General features: G+C 39.4%; 1 protein-coding gene across 1 annotated transcript in view; it reads left to right on the top strand.

Moving 5' to 3' along the window:
• The window catches only part of LOC136638899 (collagen alpha-1(III) chain-like), a 133,999-nt gene that overhangs the window by 47,199 nt on the left and 74,306 nt on the right, over window positions 1-12,494 (top strand). The window contains exons 4-5 of the mRNA XM_066612927.1: window positions 766-792; window positions 2,043-2,069. Of these exons, the coding sequence (XP_066469024.1) occupies window positions 766-792; window positions 2,043-2,069 (54 nt within the window). The remainder of the gene's footprint in view (window positions 1-765; window positions 793-2,042; window positions 2,070-12,494) is intronic.

Genomic DNA, 12,494 nt, shown 5'->3' with positions numbered 1-12,494 from the left:
GTCCCTGCGACAGCCCAGCCAACTCTCAAGGAGGTGCAAACATGCCTTACAGCACATTCAGTTGGCATTTGCGCTGGGACTTGCGTTGGGACTTGCGCTGGCCCAAGGACATGTTAGGATTGCACCCTTCCTTACATACAAGCCAACTCCTTTGAACTCAGGTAAATCTTTGCTGATGAACATGAGAGGCACTGGGGTACGGGGGGGGGGAATGCCCAGGCAGCACAGGGGTCAGGTTCACAAATGATGATAGGGTGTGCTGTTCGAAAACATAACAATGCAGAGTGATAACTGTTTTGCAGAATGAATGCCGTTTAAAGCAATTTTCAGATGTTATTTCTCTCTAGACTCACAGGAGGACTTGAAATCTTTTTTGAAATTTGATCACAAAGTCCTACAAAATGCCAACTGAAAGTTGTTCTTAAACAAGAATTAGGGCTAGGTAGAAGGGCTTAGCCCAGTGGTTCCCAAATTGTGAGCTGTGGGAAAAAAACCAGAGAAGCTGTGGGAATCCTTGTTAAAAATCTGCCGAAAAAAATAGAATGTATAGGATTGCAGCCCTAATGGGAAGCCATGACCATTGGCCCTGTAAGTTCAGGGAGCCACCAATTGAAAAAGTTTGGGAACCACTGGCCTAGGCTAAATTTCTACAGAGTAAGAGAAACAAAGGTTGGGAGTAAATAGAGCCTTTCATTTTCCAATATAACCTGCTTGCAAAATTGTACATTAATTGCTGCTTGACTATTCTTTTCTTGATCTCTGTAGGGGCCTCCAGGACCAAAGGGGGATAAGGTAAGATTATTCATTCAGAAAGCTGCCTATAACATACTTCATGGTAGTTTCTAAATGTTCTAAAAAGAGAGGTCACATTCTTCAAATAATTCTTCCTTTTGGCTTTTGTGTCATCTTGGCCAGGTCAGTGGTGTAGCTAAGCCATTTGCTGCCCAGTGCGAAGAACATTTTTGTAGCCCCCCTCCCCCGCAAGGAAATCAAATTTAATTAATTAAATTGGGTCTTTTTCACTTGTTAAAGTGAGTGAGAAATGTTAGCTAATATTTTGAAAAAGCAGGAACTTGTTGAAATTTAGGATTGGGCCATAAATTGTATGAGTTAAAAGTAAGTTGTGTTGTTTGTTTGTTTGTTTGCCTATTTAATTTTTTATCCCACTCTTCTTCTGAGGGGCATCCAAAGTGGCTTACGACAATTTAAATATGTATACATCTAAAATAAAACTGTAAAATGCAATGCAAAAAAAAATCACAGGCATAATGGATGAACACACAAGCGCATAAAATACTATAATCAATAAATCATAAAAGCATCAATAAAAGCAGCAGTTGTCAGGTGCTACAGAAGACTAAGATCAGAAGGCTTGCTGAAATAGAAATGTTCTTAGAGATCACTGGAGGCTTCTACCACTAGAATGCACGTGCAGCTCAGTGCTCCCACTGCTTGCTCGCCTTGCATGCCTTGCCTTGCGTGCTCTCCTCTTCAGGTTCCTGTGCAGGGAACCCATCACAGCCAGCCAGTCAACTGGGAGACCAATCCTAGACCTGTCTACTCAGAAGTAACTCCCATTATAGTCAATGGAGCTTATTCCCAGGAAAGTGTGCATATGATTGCAGCCTTGGAGCACAACCCTATGCATGCCTACTTGGAAGTAAGTCCCATTATAGTCAATGGGGATTACTCACAGGTAAGTGTGGATAGGATTGCAACCCTGGTGAGCAACTTAGATTGGGCTGCAGTTGTAGGCACGCACTGGCTAAACTTTTGCCCCTCTACTCGCAGGTTCCTGCTCCATGTCTGGTTGCTAGCTTTTCGCTCCCAACCCCTGACAATGTCTGGAGGGGAAGATCATGGCACACAAGCCCACCTGGGTCTGATCTGGTATTACTTTGTGGAACCTTCCACCTTTCTTGTAATTTGCTTGCCCTTTCTATTGTATTTGGAATAGACGAATTATCTCATCCAAACAAAACTGTAAAACTGCAAATGCATGAAAAGGGAGAAAATATTATGATTATTTTTCTGTTTTGTAGGGTGATCAAGGGGACATCGGCCCAAGGGTAAGCACCTTTAATTTCTGTTTTATTTATATTTATTTTATTTGTACTCTTCCTTTTGGTATCCCAAATGATCCTAATTGTGAACATTTCTCAGCCTATGTATACAGAAACATGATGAAAAAAGTATAGCCATACTGCTTTTGTAACTAGATGATAGTCCTTGTCATTCTTCTCTACTTTATCCTTCCCTTCAAATCTTAAACAGATAAAGGACATTTTCAAAAGAAAAAAATACAAATTATCTGTGTACATGTCATCAAAGATTGAGTCTTTGGTTTTACTTCTTAATTCTTGTTCCAAACTATGTACAAACTGAAGTGCATTTTAACTGCATCTGCTTCTATTTATTCCAGTCTATCATACCCTTCCCTTCCTCATTTTGTTCTTTTTCCTCTCTGGATTATAAGGATTATAAGATCCTTTAGCACAGGAACCCGGCTGTTGGTTAATTTACAAAGTGCTGTGATGATGTACATTAATGGTGCTGTATAAAATATAATGATGAGGACTCAGATGAAAGTTAAATGTCTTAAATTTTTTGCATATAGTTGAAAATCCAGACCCAAACTTAGAGTAACTTCAAGTGAACAAAATAAAAAAAAATCAGAGGTTGAATGCAGCAGTGAAAGAACTGTGAACTTGTTTCATCTTTTCTTGATCTTTATATTTATGGAAGATTCTCTCAAATAACTATAAAAGTAAGAATTTAATCAACTTTTGTTGGTTGTACAAGCCAGCATTTGAACTTTTTTTTCTCAGCATGACTCACTTTTGTTGGGATTAACTTTATTGGTGTGGACTGAGTTCAATAGAAATAAATGCATGTGCACAGTAAGATTTCTGGACTAAAAAGATGCATTTTTGTTTCCTGGCAAAACATTGTTCTTCTTCCCACCCCCACTCCTCTGGGATTTGCAATCAACTTTATTAAGTGTCTTTATTATGTGTACTCTGTATGAAGAACTGAACACAAAGAGAAAATATTTCCTGATGCTAAAAAAAATGAAATGAATGAGGTGTTCTGGAAATTACTTTCAAGAATATTTTTTTGAACTTTGAGAATAGTGAAGTAATAGATCAGATAAATAGGAGCAGAACTATACCATGACAGGTCTGCCTTTGGAAACAACACAAAAAAAGAAGATGGTCACAGACATTCATGTTTTGGTTACTTCCAAACTGACTTGTTGTAGCACACCCTCTACATGGAGCTTTCTATGCAGTCTCCAGAAACTTCAGTGGTCTCTAAATTCCACTACCTGTATGGTGACTGGGGCTAGTAGGATGGTATATGTAACACCAATATCACATCATCTTGAGTGGTTGTTTCTAGATTCAAGATGCTGCTTTTCTCTGTATATTACAAGAGGGAGTGGAGGATTGAGTCAATCAGGATTGAGTCAATCATGCCCAAATATTTCCTGCCTTCTGTCACCCATACTTGGAAACATCCATTGGAGCTGCATCTCTACCCCCCCCCCCCCATACTAACTAGGAGGAGAAATAACTAGCCAATACTAAAAGTATCTGATTTGCTTTTAAAACTTAATACTGAGACTTTGGGGAGGAAAATTCTGAGGAGGATTAAAAGCAAAGACGGTTAAAAGAATACATTTTATGCCATTTCTTTGTTTGCCTCAGGCATACGTGTCTACATTATCTCAGATTACACATATTGTATAGTTATTTGATCCACAATTATGGTTTTTAGCATCACAGTAATCAAACGGTATAAAAGTACTTTTATATTTTCATAATGGTATGAAAATTCTTGGTGACAAAGACAAAAGCTGACCAAAGCTGATTCTGACTTTAGCTACCATGACAACAGAGAGTGCCCAAAGAGGCATGGGGACTAAGAATGCTTGCTTCAAAAATCAGGATTATTGAGGGTATTCTCCAGAATGTGGCTCCGGGGTAAAAAAGGCTGTTCCTGATGAAATGGAGCAATTGGGGGATATACTTATCTGTCAACTGTAATTTTGCAGTTGTCATTTTCATGAAATGTATATGAAGTTAAAACAAATATACATATTAACTGTATATAATACAGTACATTACCAGCTGATTTGTTCTCCATGATGTCTTGTGTTAACACTTTTGTTTGCAGTTGTAATATAGTTAATGTGCCCTCTGTGTGTGTGGGGGGGGGGGCTAAATTATATCATAATTTTCTTCCAAAACTGCATGGGGATACCCAGAGAAAGTACATAGGCTTCTGACACACTGAAATTTGACCCTCCAGATTAAGATACTGGTGAGATTTATCACCTAAAATGTGATCAGCATTGGTCAGAACTTGACTGGGTCTGCTGTCCACTTCTGTGTTTTTCCCTGCCTGACATAATAGGTGATTAGCAGTGTTGTCAAAGCTGGTGCTGCACATACAATTCATGAAACTGCAGCTGCTGGATGGAGAAAAGGCATCAGTCTTTCTCACAGATTGGAGAGCTGCTCCAAATGTGGAACCATTTTTGCTCATGTGGACCTGCTTTCTAGCTTGCAATGACTGTTTTGTGAATATTTATATAGAGAAAAGTAGCTTGAACTGCTAATGTTGCCAAAGTTTGGAATATGGAATTTTTCAATCTCATGATGATCAGACATCAGGTGTCATTTGAGCCAGAAGTTTTTTACATCTCAGAATACAGAATGAGATTCTGCACAGGTGCCAAGAAAGTAGTGTTCAAACTGCTTAGGCACATGTGTAAAAATATATTCAAAGAGGGAGAACCTTTCAGAGCCCAGCATATAGCACGACTGAAAATGTTTCACTGCTTTTTGTCTTTCTGGTTTTTCTCCTACTCCTGGACACTAATCATAGCTCAGACAGCTGTGCAAAAACCCAAAAACATGATTTTAAGGCTCCAGGGAACTGTGCAAACCTTGACCTGATGATATATGGACCATCCAAACTACCTAACCTCTGTTTTCCTGATATTTTTTTAAACCATATGGTTATTTATTATATCCCATGTCTTCATAATAGAACATTGCCTCCTGAAGAATTACCTCCTTATAGCTACACAGATCCGTTACCTTGCCAATTACATCATAAAACCTGTGCACAAAGCCCCCCAGAGTGTTATTTTGGTATTCAGAAATAAGGTTATACGGTTGACTCCCGTCTTATGAATAACTTGCAGGAAAATTCAAGTATATGTGCTCCCCCACCCCCCAAAAAAACAACAACAATAGTGCAGGCAACTCTGTCACTATTCCACTACTGTTTATGCCCTGGAGATAACCTGAAGCTGCTGTTCCCTCAGTCCTGGCATATCTCTTGTCCTGTGCTTTAAGTTTTTTAGACAGACAGTATGTATTTGTTGACTTTATGAGAGTTTCAACAATAGGCAATTTGGGCTTTGCTGTCCACACTCAGAATGTAACCCTCGCATAAGATGTGAATTGACTGTATGTTAGACTCACTGTGTGTCCAGTGAACCTATCTAAAATCTGCAGGTTCCTGGATTTTTCAGCAATCCTCTTAGAAGGTGATACCAAAGAAAGAGTGCCCAGATTAACAGAGTAACTCGAAATATTACATGATATTGCTCCACTGAATTCCACCATCATTGGATTTTGAAATCTAAAATGTCATAAAGGCTCTCCAGTAAAGAAACTGTGCCTTTGGTTTCTTTAAGCTTAGTACAACAACCTTGAAAGCGGTTGAGAGTTAATTTCCCAAATGCACAGGATACTCACTATCAAATAAGCTACTGTGAAATATGTTCTGCAGAGGAAGTGCTTCCTGTGCATTATCAGACGAATGGGACAGCTTTCTTAACGTGATAATACTGCTGCCTTTCATTGTCCAAATTCTTTCCGGAAGCAGCTAATAAAAGAGGATGTAGGGGACTTTCATCAGTCCTGCAGTATGATCTACAAACTGGCAAATTGAAAAACTTAGTGAGAGCTTCTGAAGAAAGCCATGTCAATGTCCAGGAGACAAGAACATACCTGGAAAAATAGTAACAGAAAAGTGTTAAGTGACTGGTGGCACCTGTTTCGTCGTCATCATCATGGATTAAACATAAACTGTAGTATGGCTATTATTCCAAAAGTGTTGTATTTTAAAAGAAAGGAAATTGTCTGCGAGCAGTTCCCAGATGTTATCAATTACACATAAAAGCAGTCTGCGTTTAGAAGCACTCATATTATGAAATATGTTCTTGCCCCAGTTTCTAAAATGTGTTTTGTCCCTTGGGAAGGCTGAGCTCTGGTCTCTCATCAGGTCTGTTAAGTAATCATATTATGGTGCTAAAAGTCTGTGAATCTCTCACACAAACACACCACATACGTAATCAAATGGCTTGAGATTTTTAGGACATTTCTTTGGCTCCTCAGCCCTTCTCGTCTCTCTTCCAGTCTCTGGGGCATTCTTTCCTGTGACACCGTCTGGCCTGAATTATGTTTATTTCCCTGACTCGGGCAGTATCTTTTCTTTCACCTCAGCAGTAGACTTTATTTCCTAAAATTGTTTCCTGGCTCACAGGAAGGATGTGCTCTTTCAGATTACATGCTTCATGGTGACAGTAAAGAAACAATAATTAGCTGCTGTTAATACTTCTGAAAGAATCACTTTTCTAAAGAGATTGGTTTTCAGAAAGATTAATACTCATTCAAATAAAATACGTAGATATCACATAATTTTCTCTTTCCATTGAAACTGTTACTCAGAAAACTCTACAGAATTTTGGTTACTAACTGATCTGTTCTATTTCATAACACTTTTCTCATTGGAACACACCAAGACAGTACAGTAGTGTCTTTTACCCAAAACAGCATATTGGTTGTTAATTTTCCAGTCCAAAATTTCCCCCAATTGCCACTTTATAAATTAAAACTAAAACCATTATGTTTCTCTCAGGTTTATCATACATGCAGTTAGGACAATCTGCTTACATGCAGTTCCCCAAATTATTGCTCTCAAAACAAGCCAGAAGATGTTTGAGTCATAAATTACGAAGAATACAATGGTAAAGGGCAATGGTGTGTAGTTAGAGCATTAAGAAGACCCTTGCTCATCCACACCATGGGAACACCTCGTCCAGTTCTTTTTCTGACAATGAAAAAATGTTCCCTTACCCTGAGGTGGTCTCCAGATCCTGAAAATCCCCCATGGGATACAGTGTCATATTGGCACTGCTGCATTGTTACATGGGATATTGTGTTAGATTGGGCTGTCACACAGGTTGAGATGCAATATCAAACATTGTCTCCTTTGGTGGATCACTGACCATCCACTCCAGATTGGGGCCATCGAGCCTGTTCCTCAAGGTCAGATTGGCTTCGGGGTCTATTCTCACTTCTTCATTGTGCCTAAAGAGAACAGTGACCTCAGAGCGGTTTGGGATCTGAAATGGTTCAACAGCATGATGAAGTGACAATGATTCAAATCGAAACTCTGTGATCAATCCTAGCAGCTCTCAGATGGAATCATTCCTAGTGTCCATAAATCTGGCAGAGACATTCATATTCTCATCAGACCCTCCCATAGGAGGTTCTATTGATTTTTATATATGAGACACCACTTCCAATATCAGGCTTTGCCATTTGGCCTATCTTCAGCCCCCAAGATCTTCTCCAAGTTGTTTGTGGCGTTGGTGGCCCACCTAACTCTCTAGCAGATAGCAGAATACTCATTCATTGACCATATCAAGCCAGAGGATAGAGCACCTAAGTGCCATCCCGGACACAACAGCCTTCTAGTTCTTTCTCTCCATGGAAAGGTGCACCAAGATCACCACCCTCATATAATCTGTTCTGAAGGCCCCCTGTTTGAATGTCCTAGTTCTAGTACAACTCCTGAGGATGTTGACATCATGCTAGGACATTATTATATGGGCAAGGGTTCTCTCTCCTGCCATACCAGGAACTCATAGCCACCAGTACCCACTGCTTGACACAGATCTCCTAGCCAGTGCAATTTGACCTGTTGTGGGAGCTTATGGCAACTATTTGAGATTAGATCTCCCACCTAAGACCCCCTGCAAATTTCTGTTTTCTCAGATGCCAGGCTTCCAGTCTGGGAAGCACACCTGCTCACTTCCACAGTAGAGGCTTCTGATTGGCCTTCAAGGGCTCCAGGTTCATCAACTTCCTCAAGCTCTGGGCCACATTCTAAGCATTCAGGTCCCTTCAGATGCAGATCAAACACCAGGATATCCCCATGTACATGGAAACCTCAGCCTTAGCTTAGGTGAGCAGAGAGGGACTAGATTTCTGTCTCTTTGCAAGAAGGTAAGCAAAGTTCTTCCACTGAGTTCTTCCATTGGAATACATCCCAGGAGAGACCAACTCAACAGGCAGCTGGCTCAGCAGGCAAGCTTTAGACCAGTCAGAATACAGTCTGAATCTGCAAGAGTTCCACGGGCTTTTGCTGGACATTTTAGCCTAATGGAGTTTGGACTTGTTTACATCTTCTTCCAATCATCAATGCAGAAGTTTCTTCTCCAAATACAAGCCACCCCAACCATCTGGCACCAAAGATGATGCAGGGAACTGCAGTGTAATTACCGCAGTTAGGGAGGCACTCCTTGGATATATCCCTCATGGAAAGACTGAGACCCCTGGAACCACTGGAAAATAGGGGAAACTTGTTCTTTCCTCTGAATTCCCCTTCTCAGTGGTTCCATAGTGGCTCAGTCTACTCACCCTGGTAGAATCAGTGTGCATGCCTAGGATCCTTGGGTATCCAGAGGGCCCACTGCTTTGGCTTAGGCAGTATGAATCCTGGGCATTTTCTCAGTTTGTATATAGGTTGGCATGTCCTTCAGAGGCTGATGCCTGTTCCTGTTTTTGCTAGAGGGGCTCCAGATGTCCAGTTCATTCTGGGGAATAAAGTGGGAGCCTCTCCCCTTTGTGTTCTTCAAATCACATGATCCTGCCTGCTAATAAGAGAAGGAGTTTTCTCTGTACAAAAACTGAGCCTCCCGGGAACCACCGGAAATGGAAATTCACAGGCTAAGGCCAAATGTACCCATTCTGGTTGAAACATTTAGTATTTGCAGCAGAGCTTTTTGGGAGAAAAGTGTTACTGTTGTATGAAATTCTTAAAAGTAGTTTTTACTGAGTTTGAGAAACAGTTTGTGTACACAGAAAAAGTAAGGAACTGAGACTAACCTGAGAATGATTTTATACCACATGTTTCAGCTTTCTGTGGTATATACCGCACACCACAGTATACTACAGTATACTTAATAAAAAGATAAGAAACAGGGAATCTAGATTCTGATGGTGTATATAGCAATAAATCAAGAAGCAATTGATCATTGCTAACTATGTATGAAATTGAAATGAACATGTTTGTTATTTACTGGAAAACAGTACCACTAGCTTATCTGTTAAGAAGCTACTGTGAAGTACCTATAACCCATGGCAGTGCATTTATAAATACAGGGGGCCCCCATATCCACAGGTCCCATACCCGCCATTTCAATTATCTGTGGTTGGGGGGGCCCTGCTCCTGTGCACCCTCCGGAGGCTCCCCTCGCCTCTGGAAGGTGGGAGGTGCACCCCCAGTATCTGTGGTTTCAACTATCCACAGGGGGTTCCAGAACAGCATGCCTGTATAACAATGTGTTGAATTATGACTGGGATTGTGATACCCCTGCTCAGCCCTAAAGACTGAAGCAGATGTTAAACTCATCATGTTAGTGCTGTTGGTTAAATTTGACTCAGGGCAAAGAGTTTTTAATGTTACCATACTACAACTGCTAAAGCCCTTTCTGTTGTCATTGTAGATGGAAACAGGATGTGGAAGAATCCTGGGTTCTGTGCATTAAGTAATCCAACTTCTCAAGTATAGTTCATTACTTTGAATCATGACCATTCGTTTCAAAATAGTATGTGGATAGTTCTGGCTGTGCCTTGGTACATGGGTTGCTTTCTATAGCATTTATTTAATTTGTTTTTCTTACCAAAACAAATCTGTAGGAGGACTGGGATGTTAGCCATTCTGCTAAGATTTCAATCACTCGTGCGCTCAGCTAAAACAATGTGCGTTCAATTAAGCAAGGCTTGCCTTGGAACAGCATTTAGAGGATGAGACTATAAAAATCTATCATCTGTGCTGCAGATGCTAAATGTAACTTGTGACATTGCAGACATCCTCAACAAAATCCATGGAAGCAACTTGCAGTCTTGCCACGATTCTAGAAAAATTATACCATCCTTGTATTGAGACAGAGGCTGCTGGTCTCAAATTCTGTGCTTTGGGTCTTCATTCCACATCTAACCAGCTTACATTTCACAGACAAATTATTTACTTGAGTGTGTATACCATTAAAAAAAAAAAGACAATTTTTGTAATATGTATGACTTCATTCATTCATTTTTGTTCCTATTATGAAAAAGATTGGATTTACAGAAAACATTGATGACCATATGTAGAAATCCTTTCTAATACATCAAACAAAATTATTTTTACAGTATTTGGCTATTGGACATTAGCCTTGTTCAGAAGACTTGGCTGGCAAGGCAGCCAAGCTCATGTTTTTCTATATTTAAACTACATATAAGTATGTACAGTAACTCATGTTACACTTTATTTTAGGGCTTAACATACTTGGATATAAATGACATTCAGTGTTGCTGACAGCTTGGCATGCAGCCCTGAATGATTTTACAGTTAAACTCAAATCTCAAATACAAAAGTCTTCCATCATTAGACATTGAAATTGGCCCCGACCTTCAGGTCACTTTCAGAATCCAAAGTGGAATTTGTGTTCTTGCTGACTCACTTTTGAGAGAACCAAAATTGTTAGGTATTTCCATGTGACCTAGAAAGTTGACATTTGGAACATACATAGCCCAAGGCACCCTGATTACTAGAAAAGTCTGAAAAATAGATGATAATCTTGCTGTTTCTCCAAGGAGCTCAGCATGGTGTATGTGGTCGTCCCCCCCTTTCTATGCAACAATCCTGTCAGGTAGATTAAGCTGACAGATGAATGGGGATTAACCTAGGATCATAGGAACTGCCTTATACTGAATCAGACTATTGGTCAATCGAGGTCAATATTGCCAATGACTCTGCAGGGTTTCATATGGAGATCTTCCCCAACCCTACTTAGAGATGCCAGGGATTGAACCTGAGACCTTTTGCATGCAAAGCCAGATACTTTACCACTAGGTCACAGCCCTTTCCCTTAGATTTGACACTCTAACCACTAGAGCACAACAGTTTAACATGGCTACTCAAAATGAGGAATACATAATGTATCCCCAAATGGTTAAGGTATTTCAAAACACCAAAAAGCTGAATATTGGATAAATTTTCTGTGAAAAGAGGTTCATCAATGTTCAAAGGATAAATATTACTGTGAAATAGTGACTTTTGATGAAATATAATGCCCTTGAAGAAATGCTGTGAGGTTTCTTAACTTATCACTTATGTATTCGTGAACATGAGTAAGAAATAAGAAACGCTTGTTTTTCTTTTTTTAATTTCAAGGTCTTTACTGCGTTGAACTAATGGAAAATGTTTGGCTCTCATTCTAACCAATAAATCTTCTGTTGAATGATGGGTCTTAAAACTATTGCTGTTGCTATTTCTTGATTACTTCCTCTTGTTTACATCATACCATATCCCTCTGTTATGTATGCTGAATGAACCTTTTAAAAATTCACTCTATCTTCATAACATTTATCTTGACCTCTTTATCTTTCCTGCCACACATTGACTAGATGGCTTTTCCTCGCCTCAGTCATGGATTTCTCTCTGACCAGCATATTTTTAGCCGACGAATCTTTAAGGTAGAATCACTTTTAATCCTCTAGTTTGCTGTGGTTTTGTGAGGATTTTTAAAAAATGTTTTAATAATTTCTATCCTAATAATTCCTCCTTTGTTCCTTTTCTTTTGTTCTTCTGTTCTGTTCCTCTACATTCTAATAACGCCTCTTACCGTTTAAGTTGTAAGCAAAATGAACTGTCATAACTACAGTCAGAGTTGTTTGTTTTTGTATAATGATTTGCCATTACAACCATACCAAATAATAATAAAATATTTCATAAGGAATCCTCAAGCAATTGAACAGTTTGAAACAAACATCCAGTTCATCATAAACAAGTCAGATGACAGAAGTACATCATTTGTTTTCATAGAAGTAGATCTAACCTTAATCAAAGCCATGTTACTGTTACTGCTACAGGTTGGGCATCCCTTATCCAGAATTCCAAAATATGGAATATTCTGAAACACAGAACTTTATGGAGTATCAACATGATTTTTTTAAAAAGTTTTTTTACCAAAGGAAATAATACCACAAACAGTGTTTCATGCACATATCTTATTTTGTGCACAAAATTATTTTTAAAAATTGTATAAAATTACCTTCAGGCTATTTGTATAAGGGGTATATGAAACATACTTCGACCCCATCCTCAAGATATGTTTAGACTTGGGCCCCATCCCCAAGGTA

This window comes from Tiliqua scincoides, chromosome 2 (assembly GCF_035046505.1).
Source record: "Tiliqua scincoides isolate rTilSci1 chromosome 2, rTilSci1.hap2, whole genome shotgun sequence".
NCBI classification, from domain to species: domain Eukaryota; kingdom Metazoa; phylum Chordata; class Lepidosauria; order Squamata; family Scincidae; genus Tiliqua; species Tiliqua scincoides.
This window is presented reverse-complemented; position numbering and strand designations above follow the sequence as displayed.